Source organism: Canis aureus, chromosome X (assembly GCF_053574225.1).
Source record: "Canis aureus isolate CA01 chromosome X, VMU_Caureus_v.1.0, whole genome shotgun sequence".
Lineage (NCBI taxonomy): Eukaryota > Metazoa > Chordata > Mammalia > Carnivora > Canidae > Canis > Canis aureus.
This window is the reverse complement of record NC_135649.1, coordinates 55912279-55931257: the sequence shown is the minus strand read 5'-3', so window position 1 is coordinate 55931257 and position 18979 is coordinate 55912279. Positions and strand designations below refer to the sequence as shown.

The 18979-nt window shown below is 38.6% G+C and overlaps 1 protein-coding gene and 1 long non-coding RNA gene across 2 annotated transcripts in view; one reads left to right on the top strand and one right to left on the bottom strand.

Annotated features, from left to right (window-relative positions):
- The window catches only part of LOC144307768 (uncharacterized), a 68920-nt gene extending 52429 nt beyond the window's left edge, over nt 1-16491 (bottom strand). The window contains exons 1-2 of the long non-coding RNA XR_013374485.1: nt 16360-16491; nt 16074-16252 (exon numbers count right to left, since the gene is read on the bottom strand). This is a non-coding gene — a long non-coding RNA (uncharacterized LOC144307768). The remainder of the gene's footprint in view (nt 1-16073; nt 16253-16359) is intronic.
- A 474-nt stretch (nt 16492-16965) lies between these two features.
- On the top strand, nt 16966-18301 carry TGIF2LX (TGFB induced factor homeobox 2 like X-linked). The gene has a single exon (XM_077887748.1). The coding sequence runs from the start codon at nt 17134-17136 to the stop codon at nt 17845-17847; it is 714 nt and encodes a 237-aa protein (XP_077743874.1). The 5' UTR covers nt 16966-17133; the 3' UTR covers nt 17848-18301.
- The last annotated feature ends 678 nt before the right edge of the window (nt 18302-18979 follow it).

The window sequence follows — 18979 nt, the reverse complement described above, 5'->3', positions numbered from 1 at the left end:
AGGGCAATATGGCAGAAGAATAGGGTTCCCCAAATCACCTGTCCCCACCAAAATACCTAAGATAACCTTTTTGCATCCTGAAAATCAACGAATTTGGCCTGAGATTTAAAGAGAGAACAGCTGGAATGCTACAGTGAGAAGAGTTCGTGCTTCTATCAAGGTAGGAAGACGGGGGGGTGGGGAGAAATAAAGAAACAAAAGGCATCCAAGGGGGAGGGGCCCCGCGAGGAGCCAGGCTATGGTCACAGGGTGAGTGCCCCCAGGACAGGAAAGCTCCGTCCCAGAGAAACAGGAGCTTCACCAATCTTCCCGGGCGGAAAGGCGCCCACAGGGAGTTAGAGCAGGACCCCAGGAGGGTGGGGATGCCCTCAGGCTCCCTAGGACACTAACAGACACCAGCACCCCGGGGAGAGTGCTCTGAGCTCCCTAAAGGGCTGCAGCGCGAACACGCATTGATGCAGGAGCAGCTCGGAGGGGCTCAGGCAGCGGCTCTGCAGAGATGGGGCTAGGCGGCTGGGATCCCGAATCCAACAGCGCAGGCCCGGGAGCACAGGGACCCTGGGACACAGCTCAGGATCCGGCCTCCCCCCGCGACAGGCAGAGGCCGGGAGGGCCCAGGACAGCAAGGACGCTCCTGCCCCGAGCTGAGCAGATCAGCGGCCCCGCCCCCAGAGCCTCCAGGCCCTGCAGACCAAGAGCTCTGTAGTTACTGCGGGAGCTGAATCCAGGGCTCCAGAGCTGGCTGCCGCCACTGTTGTTGTTCCTCCTGGGGCCACACTGGGTAAAAAACCCCCACTGAGCCCTGCACCAGGCAGGAGGCAGAGCAGCTCCCCCAAGTGCTAACACCTGAAAATCAACACAATAGGCACCTCCCCCAGAAGACCAACTAGACGGACAACTTCCAGGGGAACTCAAGGGACGTAAAGTACACAGAATACAGAAGATACTCCCTCGTGTTGTTTTTGTTTTTTTGTTTGTTTGTTTGTTTGTTTTGCTTTTTGATTTGTTTGCTTCCCCCACCCTTTTTTTCCTTCCTTTCTTTCTTTTTCTTTCCTTTTTCTTCTCTTTCTTTTCTTTTTTCATCCTTTTTTTTTCTTTTTCTCTTTTCTTTCCTTCTTTTTCTCCTCTTTTTTTCTCCTTTTCCCAATACAACTTGTTTTTGGCCACTCTGCACTGAGCAAAATGACTAGAAGGAAAACCCACCTCAAAAGAAAGAATCAGAAACAGTCCTCTCTCCCACAGAGTTACAAAATCTGGATTACAATTCAATGTCAGAAAGCCAATTCAGAAGCACTATTATAAAGCTACTGGTGGCTCTAGAAAAAAAGCATAAAAGACTCAAGAGACTTCATAACTGCAGAATTTAGATCTACTCAGGCAGAAATTAAAAATCAATTGAATGAGATGCAATCCAAACTAGAAGTCCTAACGACGAGGGTTAACAAGGTGGAAGAACGAGTGAGTGACATAGAAGACAAGTTGATAGCAAAGAGGGAAACTGAGGAAAAAAGAGACAAACAATTAAACGACCATGAAGATAGATTAAGAGAAATAAACAACAGCCTGAGGAAGAAAAACCTACATTTAATTGGGGTTCCCGAGGGCGCCGAAAGGGACAGAGGGCCAGAATATGTATTTGAACAAATCATAGCTGAAAACTTTCCTAATCTGAGAAGGGAAACAGCCATTCATATCCAGGAAATAGAGAGATCCCCCCCTAAAATCAATAAAAACCGTTCAACACCTTGACATTTAATAGTTAAGCTTGGAAATTCCAAAGATAAAGAGAAGATCCTTAAAGCAGCAAGAGACAAGAAATCCCTGACTTTTATGGGGAGGAGTATTAGGGTAACAGCAGACCTCTCCACAGAGACATGGCAGGCCAGAAAGGGCTGGCAGGATATATTCAGGGTCCTAAATGAGAAGAACATGCAACCAAGAATACTTTATCCAGCAAGGCTCTCATTCAAAATGGAAGGAGAGATAAAGAGCTTCCAAGACAGGCAGGAACTGAAAGAATATGTGACCTCAAACCAGCTCCGCAAGACATTTTAAGGGGGACTCTTAAAATTCCCCTTTAAGAAGAAGTCCAGTGGAACAATCCACAAAAACAAGGGCTGAATAGATATTATGATGACACTAAACTCATATCTGTCAATAGTAACTCTGAACGTGAACGGGCTAAATGACCTCATCTAAAGGTGCAGGGTTTCAGACTGGATAAAAAAGCAGGACCCATCTATTTGCTGTCTACAAGAGACTCATTTTAGACAGAAGGACACCTACAACCTGAAAAGAAAAGGTTGGAGAACCATTTACCATTCAAATAGTCCTCAAAAGAAAGCAGGGGTAGCCATCCTTATATCAGATAAACTAAAATTTACCCCTAAGACTGTAGTGAGAGATGAAGAGGGACACTATATCATACTTAAAGGATCTATGCAACAAGAGGACTTAACAATCCTCAATATATATGCCCTGAATGTGGGAGCTGACAAATATATAAATCAATTAATAACCAAAGTGAAGAAATACTTACATAATAATACACTTATACCTGGTGACTTCAATATAGTTCTTTCTATACTCGATAGGTCTTCTAAGCACAACATCTCCAAAGAAACGAGAGCTTTAAATGATACCCTGAACCAGATGGATTTCACAGATATCTACAGAACTTTACATCCAAATACAACTGAATACACATTCTTCTCAAGTGCACATGGAACTTTCTCCAGAATAAACCACATACCGGGTCACAAATCGGGTCTGAATTGATACCAAAAGATTGGGATTGGCCCCTGCATATTCTCAGACCATAATGCCTTGAAATTAGAACTAAATCACAAGAAGAAGTTTGGAAGGACCTCAAACACTTGGTGGTTAAGGCCCATCCTGCTAAAAGATGAAAGGGTCGGGATCCCTGGGTGGCGCAGCGGTTTGGCGCCTGCCTTTGGCCCAGGGCGTGATCCTGGAGACCCGGGATCGAATCCCACATCGGGCTCCCGGTGCATGGAGCCTGCTTCTCCCTCTGCCTGTGTCTCTGCCTCTCTCTCTCTCTCTGTGACTATCATAAAAAAAATAAATAAATAAATATTTTTAAAAAAAGATGAAAGGGTCAACCAGGAAATTAAGGAAGAATTAAAAAGATTCATGGAAACTAATGAAAATGAAGATGCAACCATTCAAAATCTTTGGGATGCAGCAAAAGCAGTCCTGACGGGGAAATACATTACAATACAAACATCCATTCAAAAACTGGGAAGAACTCAAATACAAAAGCTAACATTACACCTAAAGGATCTAGAGACAAAACAGCAAATAGATCCTACACCCAGCAGAAGACGAGAGTTCATTAAAATTCGAGCAGAACTCAAGGAAATCGAGTCCAGAAGAACTGTGGAACAGATCAACAGAACCAGGAGTTGGTTCTTTGAAAGAATTAATAAGATAGATAAACCATTAGCCAGCCTTATTAAAAAGAAGAGAGAGAAGACTCAAATTAATAAAATCATGAATGAGAAAGTTGAGATCACTACCAACATCAAGGAAATACAAATGATTTTAAAAACATATTGTGAACAGCTATACGCCAATAAATTTGGCAATCTAGAAGAAATGGACGCATTTCTGGAAAGCCACAAACTACCAAAACTGGAACAGGAAGAAAGAGAAAACCTGAACAGGCCAATAACTAGGGAGGAAATTGAAGCAGTCATCAAAAACCTCCCAAGACACAAAAGTCCAGGACCAGATGGCTTCCCAGGGAAATTCTATCAGACATTTAAAGAAGAAAACATACCTATTCTACTAAAACTGTTTGTTAAGATAGAAAGAGATGGAGTACTTCCAAATTCGTTCTATGAGGCCAGCATCACCTTAATTCCAAAACCAGACAAAGACCCCACCAAAAAGGAGAACTACAGACCAATATCCCTGATGAACATGGATGCAAAAATTCTCAACAAGATACTGGCCAATAGGATCCAACAATACATTAAGAAAATTATTCACCATGACCAAGTAGGATTTATCCCCTCGACACAAGGCTGGTTCAACACTTGTAAAACAGTCAATGTGATTCATCATATCAGCAAGAGAAAAACAAGAAACATATTATCCTCTTAATAGATGCAGAGAAAGCCTTTGACAAAATACAGCATCCATTCCTGATCAAAACTCTTCAGAGTGTAGAGATAGAGGGACCATTCCTCGACATCTGAAAAGTCATCTACGAAAAGCCCACAGCAAATATCATTCTCAATGGGGAAACACTGGGACCTTTCCCCTAAGATAAGGAACAAGACAGGGATGTCCACTCTCACCACCGCTATTCAAAATAATACTGGAAGTCCTAGCCTCAGCAATCAGACAACAAAAAGACATTAAAGGCATTCAAATTGGCAAAGAAGTCAAACTCTCCCTCTTTGTAGATGACATGATACTCTACATAGAAAACCCAAAAGCCTCCACCCCAAGATTGCTAGAACTCATACAGCAATTTTGTAGCATGGCAGGATAAAAATAAATGCCCAGAAATCAGTGGCATTTCTATACACTAACATTGACCATGAGGAAAGAGAAATTAAGAAGTCGATCCCATTGACAATTGCACCGAAAAGCATAAGATACCTAGGAATAAACCTAACCAAAGAGGTAAAGGATCTATACCCTAAAAACTAGAGGACACTTCTGAAGAAATTGAGGAAGACACAAAGAGATGGAAAAAATATTCCATGCTCATGGATTGGCAGAATTAATATTGTGAAAATGTCAATGTTACCCAGGGCAATTTACACGTTTAATGTTATCCCTATTAAAATACCATGGACTTTCTTCATAGAGTTATAACAAATTATTTTAAGATTTGTGTCGAATCAGAAAAGACCTGGAATAGCCAAGCAAATTTTAAAAAAGAAAACCATACCTGGGGGCATCACAATGCCAGATTTCAGGTTGTACTACAAAGCTGTGGTCATCGAGACAGTGTGGTACTGGCACAAAAACAGACACATAGATCAATGGAACAGAATAAAGAACCCAGAAGTGGATCCTGAATTTTATGGCCAACTAATATTCGATAATGGAGGAAAGACTATCCATTGGAAGAAAGACAGTCTCTTCAATAAATGGTGCTGGGAAAATTGGACATCCACATGCAGAAGAATGAAACTAGACCACTCTCTTGCACCATACACAAAGATAAACTCAAAAGGGATGAAATATCTAAATGTGAGACAAGATTCCATCAAAATCCTAGAGGAGAACACAGGCAACACCCTTTTTGAACTCAGCCACAGCAACTTCTTGCAAGATACATCCACGAAGGCAAAAGAAACAAAAGCAAAAATGAACTATTGGGACTTCATCAAGATAAGAAGCTTTTGCACAGCAAAGGATACAGTCAACAAAACTAAAAGACAACCTACAGAATGGGAGAAGATATTTGCAAATGACATATCAGATAAAGGGCTAATTTCAAAGATCTATAAAGAAATTATTAAACTCAACACCAAAGAAACAAACAACCCAATCTTGAAATGGGCAAAAGACATGAACAGAAATCTCACAGAGGAAGACAGACATGGCGAGCAAGCACATGAGAAAATGCTCTGCATCACTTGCCATCAGGGAAATACAAATCAATACCACAATGAGATCCCACCTCACACCAGTCAGAATGGGGAAAATTAACACGGCAGGAAACCACAAATATTGGAGAGGATGTGGAGAAAAGGGAACCCTCTTACACTGTTGGTGGGAATGTGAACTGGTGCAGCCACTCTGGAAAACTGTGTGGAGGTTCCTGAAAGTGTTAAAAATAGACCTGCCCCGGGGAGCCTGGGTGGCGCAGTGGTTTAGCGCCTGCCTTTGGCCCAGGGCGCGATCCTGGAGACCCGGGATCGAATCCCACGTCGGGCTCCCGGTGCATGGAGCCTGCTTCTCCCTCTGCCTGTGTCTCTGCCTCTCTCTCTCTCTGTGTGACTATCATAAATAAATAAAAATTTAAAAAAAAATTAAAAAAAATAGACCTGCCCTACAACCCAGTTATTGCACTGTTGGGGATTTACCCCAAAGATACAGATGCAATGAAACGCCAGGACACCTGCACCCCGATGTTTATAGCAGCAATGGCTACAATAGCCAAACTGTGGAAAGAGCCTCGGTGTCTGTCGAAATGTGAATGGATAAAGAAGATGTGGTTTATGTATACAATGGAATATTACTCAGCCATTAGAATCGACAAATACCCACCATTTGCTTCAACGTGGATGGAACTGGAGGGTATTATGCTGAGTGAAATAAGTCAATCGGTGAAGGACAAACATATGGTCTCAGTCATTTGGGGAATATAAATAATAGTGAAAGGGAATATAAGGGAAGGGAGAAGAAATGTGTGGGAAATATGAGAAAGGGAGACAGCACATAAAAACTCCTAACTCTGGGAAACGAACTAGGGGTGGTGGAAGGGGAGGCGGGTGGGGGATGGGGTGAATGGGTGACAGGCACTGAGGGGGGCACTTGATGGGATGCGCACTGGGTTTTATTCTGTTATGTTGGTAAATTGAACACCAATAAAAAATAAATTTATTATAAAAAATAAAAAATCCAAAAATTAAATATAAACATTTAACAAATGATTTGCAAATCAGATATCTACTAAGCTACTTGCATTTCAATTAAATAAAAATACTTTATAACTCAATAGTAATACAGACATAATTTCTTTTAGTATATGAAACTTGTACAAAACATTAAAAAATGTATAGATGATAGCCAAGGACAAGAAACAATGCTTTATTTCTAAGGACAGCAAACTATGGCTTTTTTAACCAAATAAAGCTTATTTTTACAAATAAGGTTATATTGTACATAGCATTGCTCAATTTTTTACTATTCATGATGGCTGTTTTGCAGTACAATTACAGAATCGAGTAGTGCCTAAGAGGCTTTATGACTTTCAATGCCAAAAATATCTACTATTTGGGTATTTAAAGAAAATATTTGGCAACCCTTGTTTACATCATTACTCAGAAAATAAATATATATTTTTTAAAAAGTTAGATATACTTCATACCCCATCAAATAATGAAAGTTAAAGAAACTGTCAATTGCATGTGATGGCAAGTATATAGATCAAATGGAGCTATCAAAAACTGCTGATGGAAATGTAAAGTGGTACAATTATTTTGGAAAACAGCCCACTTTTCCTTTTTTTAAAATTATTTATGGCTTAAATTTGAAAAATTGTACAGAGTTCCTGTGTGCTTTTAAGTCAGTTTACCATAATAATACCTTTAAAATAATAGCACTTTATCAAAATGACTTTGACTTTTGTATAATGCTAGTAACTGAAGTACAGATTTTATTCATATTTTAACATTTTATTGTAGTTGCTTGTGAATACAGAGATAGATGGCATAAGAAAATTAATTTCAAAACTTCAAAGGCATTAATAACAGTAAGAGTGTGTTGAATATTTGAGAGAGGTAGTTTTCTTAGTGTTTTCTCTTTAGCCTGATGACTGGAGCAGAATCCTAGGACAGAAGTATTAGCCACCTTTCACTAGCCAACTTTTGAACAATATTGAAAAATAGGCAATTTTACTCCACATGTGCAGGTTCTTATTGAGGCACTTGAAGATTCCTGAATAAGTCAAGAGTCACAGTAACTTCCCAAGTGCCTTTTCCACCTTTGTTGATAGTAGTAAAATGTTTCAGATTCCCACTGTGCAGACCTCTCTTCCTACTGCTAAGTGTTGGGAGACTAAGGGATTTCAGGCTCTTAGGCTCTGTAATTCTTCATTCTTCATACCTATTTGGGAATATAACATTTAATTCTGAGGAGTCTTTCCTGACCCCCGATCATATATATAAGGATTTCCCAAAAATGTTAATTTTATATAAAATGTGTGGTCTTCTTAACTCTCAATATAATGAGGATTTATTTTTTATGTATATCTTTTTTTATTGGAGTTTGATTTGCCAACATATAGTATGACACCCAGTGCTCATCCTATCAAGTGCCCTTCTCAGGGCCCATTGCCCAGTCACCCCATCCCCCCACCCACCTCCCCTTCCACTACCCCTTGTTCATTTCCCAGAGTTAGGAGTTTCTCATGGTTTGTCACCCTCTCTCATTTTTCCCACTCATTTTCTCTCCTTTCCCCTATAACCCCTTTCGCTATTTTTATATTCCCCATATGAATGAAACCATATAATGTCTGTCCCTCTCTGATTGACTTACTTCACTCAGCATAATACCTTCCCATTCCATCCACGTTTGAAGCAAATGTTGGGTATTCATAATTTCTAAAGGCTGAGTAATATTCATATATATATATATATATATATATATATATATATATATATATAATTATAGATATCTTTCAATGGACACAGAATTTCCTTCTACAGTTTGGCTATTATGGACATTGTTGCTATAAACATTGGGGTGCAGGTGTCCCGGTGTTTCATTGCATCTGTATCTTTAGGGTAAATCCCTAGTTGTTCAATTGCTGGGTCATAGGGTAGCTCTATTTTTAACTCTTTGACGAACGTTCACACAGTTTTCCAGAGCGGCTGTCCCAGTTCACATTCCCAGCAACAATGCAAGAGGGTTCCCCTTTCTCCACATCCTCTCCAACATTCGTTTCCTTCTTGTTAATTTTCCCCATTCTCACTGGTGTGAGGTGGTATCTCATTGTGGTTTTGATTTGGATTTCCCTGATGGCAAGTGATGCGGAGCATTTTCTAATATGCTTGTTGGCCATGTCTATGTCTCCTTTGGTGAAATTTCTGAGGATTTAATTTTGTATTTTTTTTTTTGTATCCACAAGAACACACAGACACAGACAAAAGCACACTGCATGTTTATATGTATATATGTACTTTGTTTTCTTTATCTTTCCTTTTTCCTAAACAATGATAATTTGCATGCCATTTTTAATTGTTCTTTTCATATTCCACACTCACCCACCTTGATGTATGTCTATGCCATCAAAATTAATTGCTAGCTTCTCATCAATTGTAAAGAAGTATCTCTTTATTTAACCAATCCCATTATGCTGGAAATCTGTTTTTAATTTTTACAAGTATATTTAATTCTTTAAAAACGGTTTTGTATATTTAATCTCTATAATATTATCAAATATTTTCCTTGTGTTCAATTTCTTGAATAATCCTGGGTTAAACAGGGACGCCTGGGTGGCTCAGTGGTTGGGCACCCCCACTTGGGGGTGCCCAGAGGGAGCAAGCTTCTCTCTCTGCCTGTGTCTCTGTCTTTCAGTGTGTCTCTCATGAATGAACAAATAAAATCTTTAAAAAAACAGCTCTAAAAAGGCTGCCCTTTTGTACTACTACCAGAAGTATATCAATATATTTATTACAACATATAGCTCTCAAAAATATGTTCTTTAGAATCTACTTGGTCTTTGGTAATTTGATAGGAGAAAACCATACCAAATGTTTTATATGCTTCTTTTGATTACTATGAAAGCTAATCAAATTTTAATTTATTTATTGTCCATTTGTATTTATTCTTTGTTAAATTGCCCATATTTTTTGTTCACTTTTCCTATTTGAGTGACCTACTCTGTATTGATTTGTAGGGGACATGAAAATGATAAATAGACTAAAAACTTGACTGCCATATACATTGTCAATATATATATTTTACCATTTGTCATTTTTAAAAATGTATGCTTTTAAAAGTTTTTGTTTGGCTACAGGTTGGGATCTTTCATACAACAGTTTCTAATTAATATTTATATATTCACATTTAACAATCTTTACACTTGTGATGCCTTTATCTCAATTGTGCATGAAAATGTGTGTGTGTGTATGCACATGCACAATAGATAAAATTCCTAATACCCAACTTCATACTTAATGATAAAGCAAAATTATTCCTTTTTTCACAGGCCAGTCACTTATCCCAACTTTTCCTTTCTTCTACGGTCTGCTCACTCTCACCTTAATTCCTCATAATTAAAGGGATTTGCCAGGATTCTTCATACTTTCTACCTATACCACTCTATCAATATAATGACTTTAAAGATGGCTTCCTGGGTGGTTCTTCAATTTATTTAAAACTAAGGTATCTGGCAGAAAGTATCCAAAGTTTGTGGTACATTTTTGGCAACACCCATTATTTTCAGTATGAATAGGCATCTTCATCAATAATATGAAAAGCCATACCAATTATATACACAGTACCATTAAGTCCTTGAGCCTATTGCCATATTCTGTTTGTTTCATTGATCTGTTTATGCCTGTATATCACACTGTTCTAATTACTTTCTATTTTAAAATATAGTATACTGTCTAGTTGGAGAAATGTTTCCACATTATTTCATTCTTTCCCAAAAAATGCCACAATATATCACACATTTATCCCACCATATTAATTTTAGAATTATTTTTCCACAAGTATAAGGTAAGTGGTTAAAGGAGGTTGACAGTACTTGTATTTTGATTGAAAAAAGACACAAAGAAATATTTAAAGAAAATTGACATAATTACAATATTGAGATTTCCTACCCAAGAAATAAATGATTTTGCAATTTATTAACATCTCATTTTATGTTCTTAAATAGAATTTAAATTTTGTTTCAGTACGATCCCTGAATAATACTTTCTAATTTTATTCCTAGACATTTTATATCTTTATTCTTGTTATGATTATGAAGTAGATAATTTCCCCAATATATTTTCTAAATGATAATTATTGGTGTATGTTAAAGTTTATAGTGTGTTTTTTTGTAACTGGGTACATCACCTAACTCTTATTATTTGTAATAGTTTCTCAATCGATTTTTAAATATTTCCTAAATGGCTCATTATACCATCAACTAATCATTCTATTTTATTTCCTTTTCTTACATATATTACAAATTTTTTATTAATTCCATTGGCTTCAATGTCTAAACAATGATACAGTCGTGAAAATAGATACTTTTTCCTTGCTCATGAAATAAAAAGAATAATTTTTACTACTAAGTATGAATTGGGGTATTGGTGATTTTATCTCCTTACAAATCTGAGTTAGGCTAAGAAAGCGTTAGTTGAATTTACCAGAACGTTCTACATTTTCTCTTCCTAACTTGTCAACACTCCTTCAATTTGGGGAGGTTTTTTTTAAGATTCTTGTTATTATTCAGTAGAGAGAGAGAGAGAGAGATATGCAGAGACACAGGCAGAGGTAGAAGTAGGCTCCATGCAGGTAGCCTGACGTGGGACTCGATCCAGGGTCTCCAGGATCACACCCTGGGCTGAAGGTGGAGCTAAACCACTAAGCCACCAGAGCTGCCCTATTTGGGGAGTTTTTTGATGGCTTCCTGAATATTCCTTCAATCCATTTCAAAGTGTAAAGTATCTGGCAGAAATTATCCAGATACTTTACAGTATGATAAAGTCTATGCACTTAACATACTCTATTTTCAGACTTGGCAAAGTCCCATTACCACAGCATCAATTTTTGCTTCTTTTATATCACTGTGTTTTGTTTGAGGAAATGTTTTTTTTTGTTTGTTTGTTTTAGGTTTAGTTTTTGGCTTTTTGTTGCTTTTCTCAATTTTCCTTTGCATTATTTCATTTCCTGGAAGTAAAAATTTAAGCTATTCTTTTTTTAACTCTACAGATAGACTAACGTAATTTAGAAAGTAGAACACTCAAACTGATATTGAATTATAAGTAGATTACCAGAAATGATAAGCAGCAAGGTATAAAAGACTTCAGTCTTGCCGTGCTTTACATAATTTGAAAATTAAGCTGCATATTACAGCATAATACCATGTTCACTTATTATACAATCATGAGAAGACACTTTTTCAGAGTTATATGCAAATAAATCATTGCTTATAGATATACAACATTATTTTCAATAAGATCCCATGATATTCTATGTTGGAGGAACCAATGAAGGAAGAAAAAATCTCATAGAAATCATTTAAATAATTTGAGCTCCTTAGAAATTTTAAAGAATTGGATGAAAAGAATACCTCACTGTCTTAAATATCTTTTTAATTCATATTTTGCATCCTCAAAAACTTAAAGAAAGGCAACCAGATTCTATACAGTGTTTCTATGGTTACATCATGAAACAAAATCATGTTTTTTTAGATTGTTATTAAAGGGTTTCTTACTAATTTTTATCACCTTACTTTCCAGATTTTTCTATATACCTATAGGTAGTTTTAAAGGAAAAAAATCTCCCAATTGCTAGGGGATAATTTTGAACCACCATGATATTCCTTTTCAAGGAGATTAATAAAGGAGTCATTAAAAATCAGGAATGTAGGATTCACGCTCCCGGGCCGCGCAACCCCCTCCGCGCAGCTGCCGCCCGAGCCCCTCCGAGCTGCTCCTGGAACCGCGCAGCCCCCTCTGCACGGAGCCTCTTCCTCTGCCCGAGCCCCTCCGAGCTGCTCCCGGGGCCGCGCAGCCCCCTCCGCGGAGCCGCCGCCCGAGCCCCTCAGAGCTGCTCCGGGTCCCGCCGGGTCCCGCCGTGCGCGCTGCAGCCCTTAGGGAGCTCGGCGCACTCTCCTGGGCGCGCAGTTGCTCCAAAAAGGAGAATTACAGACCAATATCCCTGATGAACATGGATGCAAAAATTCTCAACAAGATACTGGCCAATAGGATCCAACAGTACATTAAGAAAATTATTCACCATGACCAAGTAGGATTTATCCCTGGGACACAAGGCTGGTTCAACACCCATAAAACAATCAATGTGATTCATCATATCAGCAAGAGAAAAACCAAGAACCATATGATCCTCTCATTGGATGCAGAGAAAGCATTTGACAAAATACAACATCCATTCCTGATCAAAACTCTTCAGAGTGTAGGGATAGAGGGAACATTCCTCGACATCTTAAAAGCCATCTATGAAAAGCCCACAGCAAATATCATTCTCAATGGGGAAGCACTGGGAGCCTTTCCCCTAAGATCAGGAACAAAACAGGGATGTCCACTCTCACCACTGCTGTTCAACATAGTACTGGAAGTCCTAGCCTCAGCAATCAGACAACAAAAAGATATTAAAGGCATTCACATTGGCAAAGAAGAAGTCAAACTCTCCCTCTTCACCGATGACATGATACTCTACATAGAAAACCCAAAAGTCGCCACCCCAAGATTGCTAGAACTCATACAGCAATTCGGTAGCGTGGCAGGATACAAAATCAATGCCCAGAAGTCAGTGGCATTTCTATACACTAACAATGAGACTGAAGAAAGAGAAATTAAGGAGTCAATCCCATTTACAATTGCACCCAAAAGCATAAGATACCTAGGAATAAACCTAACCAAAGATGTAAAGGATCTATACCCTCAAAACTATAGAACACTTCTGAAAGAAATTGAGGAAGACACAAAGAGATGGCAAAATATTCCATGCTCATGGATTGGCAGAATTAATATTGTGAAAACGTCAATGTTACCCAGGGCAATATACACGTTTAATGCAATCCCTATCAAAATACCATGGACTTTCTTCAGAGAGTTAGAACAAATTATTTTAAGATTTGTGTGGCATCAGAAAAGACCCCGAATAGCCAGGGGAATTTTAAAACACCTGCACCCCGATGTTTATAGCAGCAATGGCCACGATAGCCAAACTGTGGAAGGAGCCTCGGTGTCCAACAAAAGATGAATGGATAAAGAAGATGTGGTTTATGTATACAGTGGAATATTACTCAGCTATTAGAAATGACAAATACCCACCATTTGCTTCAACGTGGATGGAACTGGAGGGTATTATGCTGAGTGAAGTAAGTCAGTCAGAGAAGGACAAACATTATATGTTCTCATTCATTTGGGGAATATAAATAATAGTGAAAGGGAAAATAAGGGAAGGGAGAAGAAATGTGTGGGAAATATCAGAAAGGGAGACAGAACGTAAAGACTGCTAACTCTGGGAAACGAACTAGGGATGGTAGAAGGGGAGGAGGGCGGGGGTGGGAGTGAATGGGTGACGGGCACTGGGTGTTATTCTGTATGTTAGTAAATTGAACACCAATAAAAAAAATAAAAAAATTAAAAAAAAAATAAAAAAAAAATAAATAAAAAATAAAAAAAAATAAAAAAGAAAACCATATCTGGGGGCATCACAATGCCAGATTTCAGGTTGTACTACAAAGCTGTGGTCATCAAGACAGTGTGGTACTGGCACAAAAACAGACACATAGATCAATGGAACAGAAGAGAGAATCCAGAAGTGGACCCTGAACTTCATGGGCAACTAATATTCGATAAAGGAGGAAAGACTATCCATTGGAAGAAAGACAGTCTCTTCAATAAATGGTGCTGGGAAAATTGGACATCCACATGCAGAAGAATGAAACTAGACCACTCTCTTTCACCATACACAAAGATAAACTCAAAATGGATGAAAGATCTAAGTGTGAGACAAGATTCCATCAAAATCCTAGAGAAGAACACAGGCAACACCCTTTTTGAACTCGGCCATAGTAACTTCTTGCAAGATACATCCACGAAGGCAAAAGAAACAAAAGCAAAAATGAACTATTGGGACTTCATCAAGATAAGAAGCTTTTGCACAGCAAAGGATACAGTCAACAAAACTCAAAGACAACCTACAGAATGGGAGAAGATATTTGCAAATGACATATCAGATAAAGGGCTAGTTTCCAAGATCTATAAAGAACTTATGAAACTCAACAGGAAAGAAACAAACAATCCAATCATGAAATGGGCAAAAGACATGAACAGAAATCTCACAGAGGAAGACATAGACATGGCCAACATGCATATGAGAAAATGCTCTGCATCACTTGCCATCAGGGAAATACAAATCAAAACCACAATGAGATACCACTTCACACCGGTGAGAATGGGGCAAATTTACAAGGCAGGAAACAACAAATGTTGGAGGGGATGCGGAGAAAAGGGAACCCTCTTACACTGTTGGTGGGAATGTGAACTGGTGCAGCCACTCTGGAAAACTGTGTGGAGGTTCCTCAAACAGTTAAAAATATACCTTCCCTACGACCCAGCAATTGCACTGTTGGGGATTTACCCCAAAGATACAAATGCAATGAAACGCCGGGACACCTGCACCCCGATGTTTATAGCAGCAATGGCCACGATAGCCAAACTGTGGAAGGAGCCTCGGTGTCCAACGAAAGATGAATGGATAAAGAAGATGTGGTTTATGTATACAATGGAATATTACTCAGCTATTAGAAATGACAAATACCCACCATTTGCTTCAGCGTGGATGGAACTGGAGGGTATTATGCTGAGTGAAGTAAGTCAGTCGGAGAAGGACAAACATTATATGTTCTCATTCATTTGGGGAATATAAATAATAGTGAAAGGGAATATAAGGGAAGGGAGAAGAAATGTGTGGGAAATATCAGAAAGGGAGACAGAACGTAAAGACTGCTAACTCTGGGAAACGAACTAGGGGTGGTAGAAGGGGAGGAGGGCGGGGGGTGGGAGTGAATGGGTGACGGGCACTGGGGGTTATTCTGTATGTTAGTAAATTGAACACCAATAAAAAATAAATTAAATAAAAGTCAGGAATGTAGATCTTGTCATTTAGAATAAATCAGTGATTTTAAATATGTGCAATTCTGTCAATCCTTCAGCAGACACCTGAATCACAGAAATACAAAAATATTATACAAGCAACAAGTGATGGAGGATATGTTACTAGAAATCATAATGGCAGACAAGAGTAGTTTCAGAGAGCATGGGCTGGGCATGTATTGGTAGGAAATAACTATAGGAAATTAGTTTTCATTCTGAATAGAAAACATTCTATTAACCCAAAAGACCAATGGAAATAGTAGCACTCACAGAGTATTGCAATGAAGACCTCCAATTTAGCCAACATATGCATTCTCTGTTTGTTGGGAGCTTTGCTAAAAGGACTATTAGATTTGATTGTGTATTTCAATTGGTTCCCCTTTCAATAAGTTTTAAACAATGAAAGTCAGCACTGGTAAGATTACCAACAGCCAAAGGATTAGTAGATAATATTCTGATGCCCAGCCCAGTGACACCAAATAAGAACTCTTAAGGGTGAAATGATATTGTCCTTACCAAATAGAAACTGTAGATTATATGTAATTCTTAAGTTGATGACCTGGAGTTTTCTCTTGAGAAACCTCTGAAATTAGCAATCAGTAATACCATAGAATATCCTTAAGAAGTCAGAGATTATGATTGTCTTCTAAGTGAATCATAGTGTTCTGAAAGAACCAGCACTTGTCTTCAGCTCTCTGAAATTAAAATGTATGATTTATAAACTATTTTCATCTGCTTCAGAGGTAATTTCTATATATTTAAACTATCAATAGAGATTTAAATAATCTAAATCTGTAATCACCATTATTTCTTGAGTCCTATCTTGCTCCATGTTTTTAAGAACTTCTGACTGAAGCTTCAAAGAGAATTATCAAACTGGATGTCATAGCCCAAAGTATAGACATAAAGATCCTGATGGCATAGTGAAGTCATATCAAAGCTGAACATTTCAAGGCCATAAAGAAAAATTGAAGGGACAGGGTGTCAAATATATATATCTAGGTAAAAATTACTCTTAAATCAGCTTTAAATATGGAAGGAAGGGGTCAGAATATACCACTTAAACTCTCCTTTTATTGTGGTTAATTTTTAATAGATAAGTTACTTTTGATATATGTATATGAGCCAATACGCAAGTATAAGGAAAAAGAAGGAAGAACAATAATCAAAGTAAAGTCAAAAAGGAATGAGGAACCTATGTATCTATGTATAAGCTAGATTTAACCAATAGAATTAGAACTCATTAATTAGCAGAAACTAGTGATAACAGCAGAGAAAAATCTGGAGAGCTTTAAATTGATGAGATAAGAATAAATACATTTGAATCTATGAAAAAAGAACAGGTAAAAGAAGAACTAGGAAATGGGGGGGGAGGGGCAGCATACAGGGCAGAAAGGATATGACATCACAAAGCCCACTAGCTCAAAGCAGTTACTAGCACTGTTTATCTGCTTGGGAAGCAGAAGGTGAGACTTCCCCTTAGAGAACGCCCCATGTCTTCCTCACTGGTTCTTCCAGATCCACGTTAGTCCTAACTCAGCCATTCCTAATTCCCAAAATAGTGAAGACCAGCCTCATGAGTATGGAAGACACTGAAGAAACCCCAGCAGGTAACCAAAGCCTGACTGAAGGCACCTCAGTCACATTGAATAGGGACACTGGTCCAGATAAAGTTCTTGCTTCACTAGAGGGCAAGAGGAAGAGAAAAGGGTACTTGCCAACTGAGTCAGTGAAGATCCTCCGAGACTGGCTGTATGAACACCGGTTTAAGGCCTACCCTTCAGAAGCAGAGAAGCGAATGCTGTCTGAGCAGACTAATTTGTCTTTCCTGCAGATCTCTAACTGGTTTATCAATGCCCGCAGACGTGTTCTTCCAGAAATGCTTCAACAGGATGGAAATGACCTCAACCAGACCATCATATACCACCAAAAAGGCAAGGCTGCTGATGTGACCCATGAGCAGAGCACAGATTTATCTCCACAGTCCAGGTCAGGGCCTCGAGGTCCAGACAAGATGCAGTGCCTGCCCTTGAGCCTCCTTCCAGTGGGCCAGAAGACAGAGGAGAAGCTGCTAGATTCAGAGTTGTCTCCAGGCCAGAAGCTGACCCCAAAGGCCCAGCCAAATAAAATGGTCAAGTTTTCCACTAGTGAATCCTTGCTTATGACATCTCCCAAACCTGAGTTAACAGAGGAGTACAAGGACTTCAGTAGCTTCCAGCTGCTGGTTGATGCAGCTGTGCAAAAAGCTGCAGAACTGGAGCTACAGAAGAAACAAGAGCCCAATCCATGATGTCCAATGTCCCTGAAAAGCTCAAGTTGCCAGTCCCTTGTCTACAGTGGTAGATCCATTTATGTTCCCCCAGCTAACTCATAGTTTTACCTTTTATAGAGACATTATTCTTCCTAGGAATTTTATGAGAGCCATCACTGGCTATTAGGACTCAATTCTCTAGCTATTTCAGCGTTTCCAAATGGACTTGTCATGATTGACACTAAAGTAAAGATATCTTCTCTACTTCTACTTCTTCCTACGTTTAAAGGCTTCAGACAATCACACACCTGAGACTAGACACGGTGCTAATGAATCTTCAGAACCCTTGCTTTGTTTTTTCTAGCCAGACTTTATTGTCCTAGGACTGCTGCAGATACTGAATCACCAATCTTTCTCCCTCTCTCTAACTTTCCTTGTCAATTAGCATGAATAATGGAAAAGAAAGGCTCTATAAAAGATGACTATAACAGCACTGGCATAATTTTAATGTTGAGCTTTTTGTGAAAATATCAACTTTATGTTTTCTTTTGTAAGTTTATTGACAATCTTAAAGAGTAGCTAAATTTATGCAAGAAGTAAGCATGAGCATCAAAATACAGTGAATTCATAAACATGTTACAGATAAGGATGCACTCTTATTTGGTGTACTAGAGAAAAGTATGCAGTAAATATAGGAGAATTCTATGTGGTAATCTCCTGCTGTTGCAGTATAGTGTTAGAGAATACTTCTTTGTTTCTTTTCATTTTGTTTTGTTTTGTTTTTTGAAGGGCTTAAACAACAAATTTATTTTCCACAGTTCTGGGGCCTGGAAGTCCAACCTCAAGATGCCAACTTGATCACATTATTATGAGGGCTCATCTCTTGGTTCGTACCCAGCATCTTGTATCTTGTATGATGAAAGAAACTGGCTCTCCCGGGAGCATCTTTTATAAAGGCATTCACCCCATTCATGAGAGGTCTACCATTATGACCTAAGCCCCTCCCAAAGCCTTAGCTCAAATATAATCATTTTTGGGGTGTTTTCAACACATGAATTTTAACATATGAATTGGGGGGGACACAAACATAACAAGAAATAGTAGTAATGTGTACGTGCTAAATATAAAAATATATTACCATTTAAATATGTTAAGTGTTAAATATCTATAT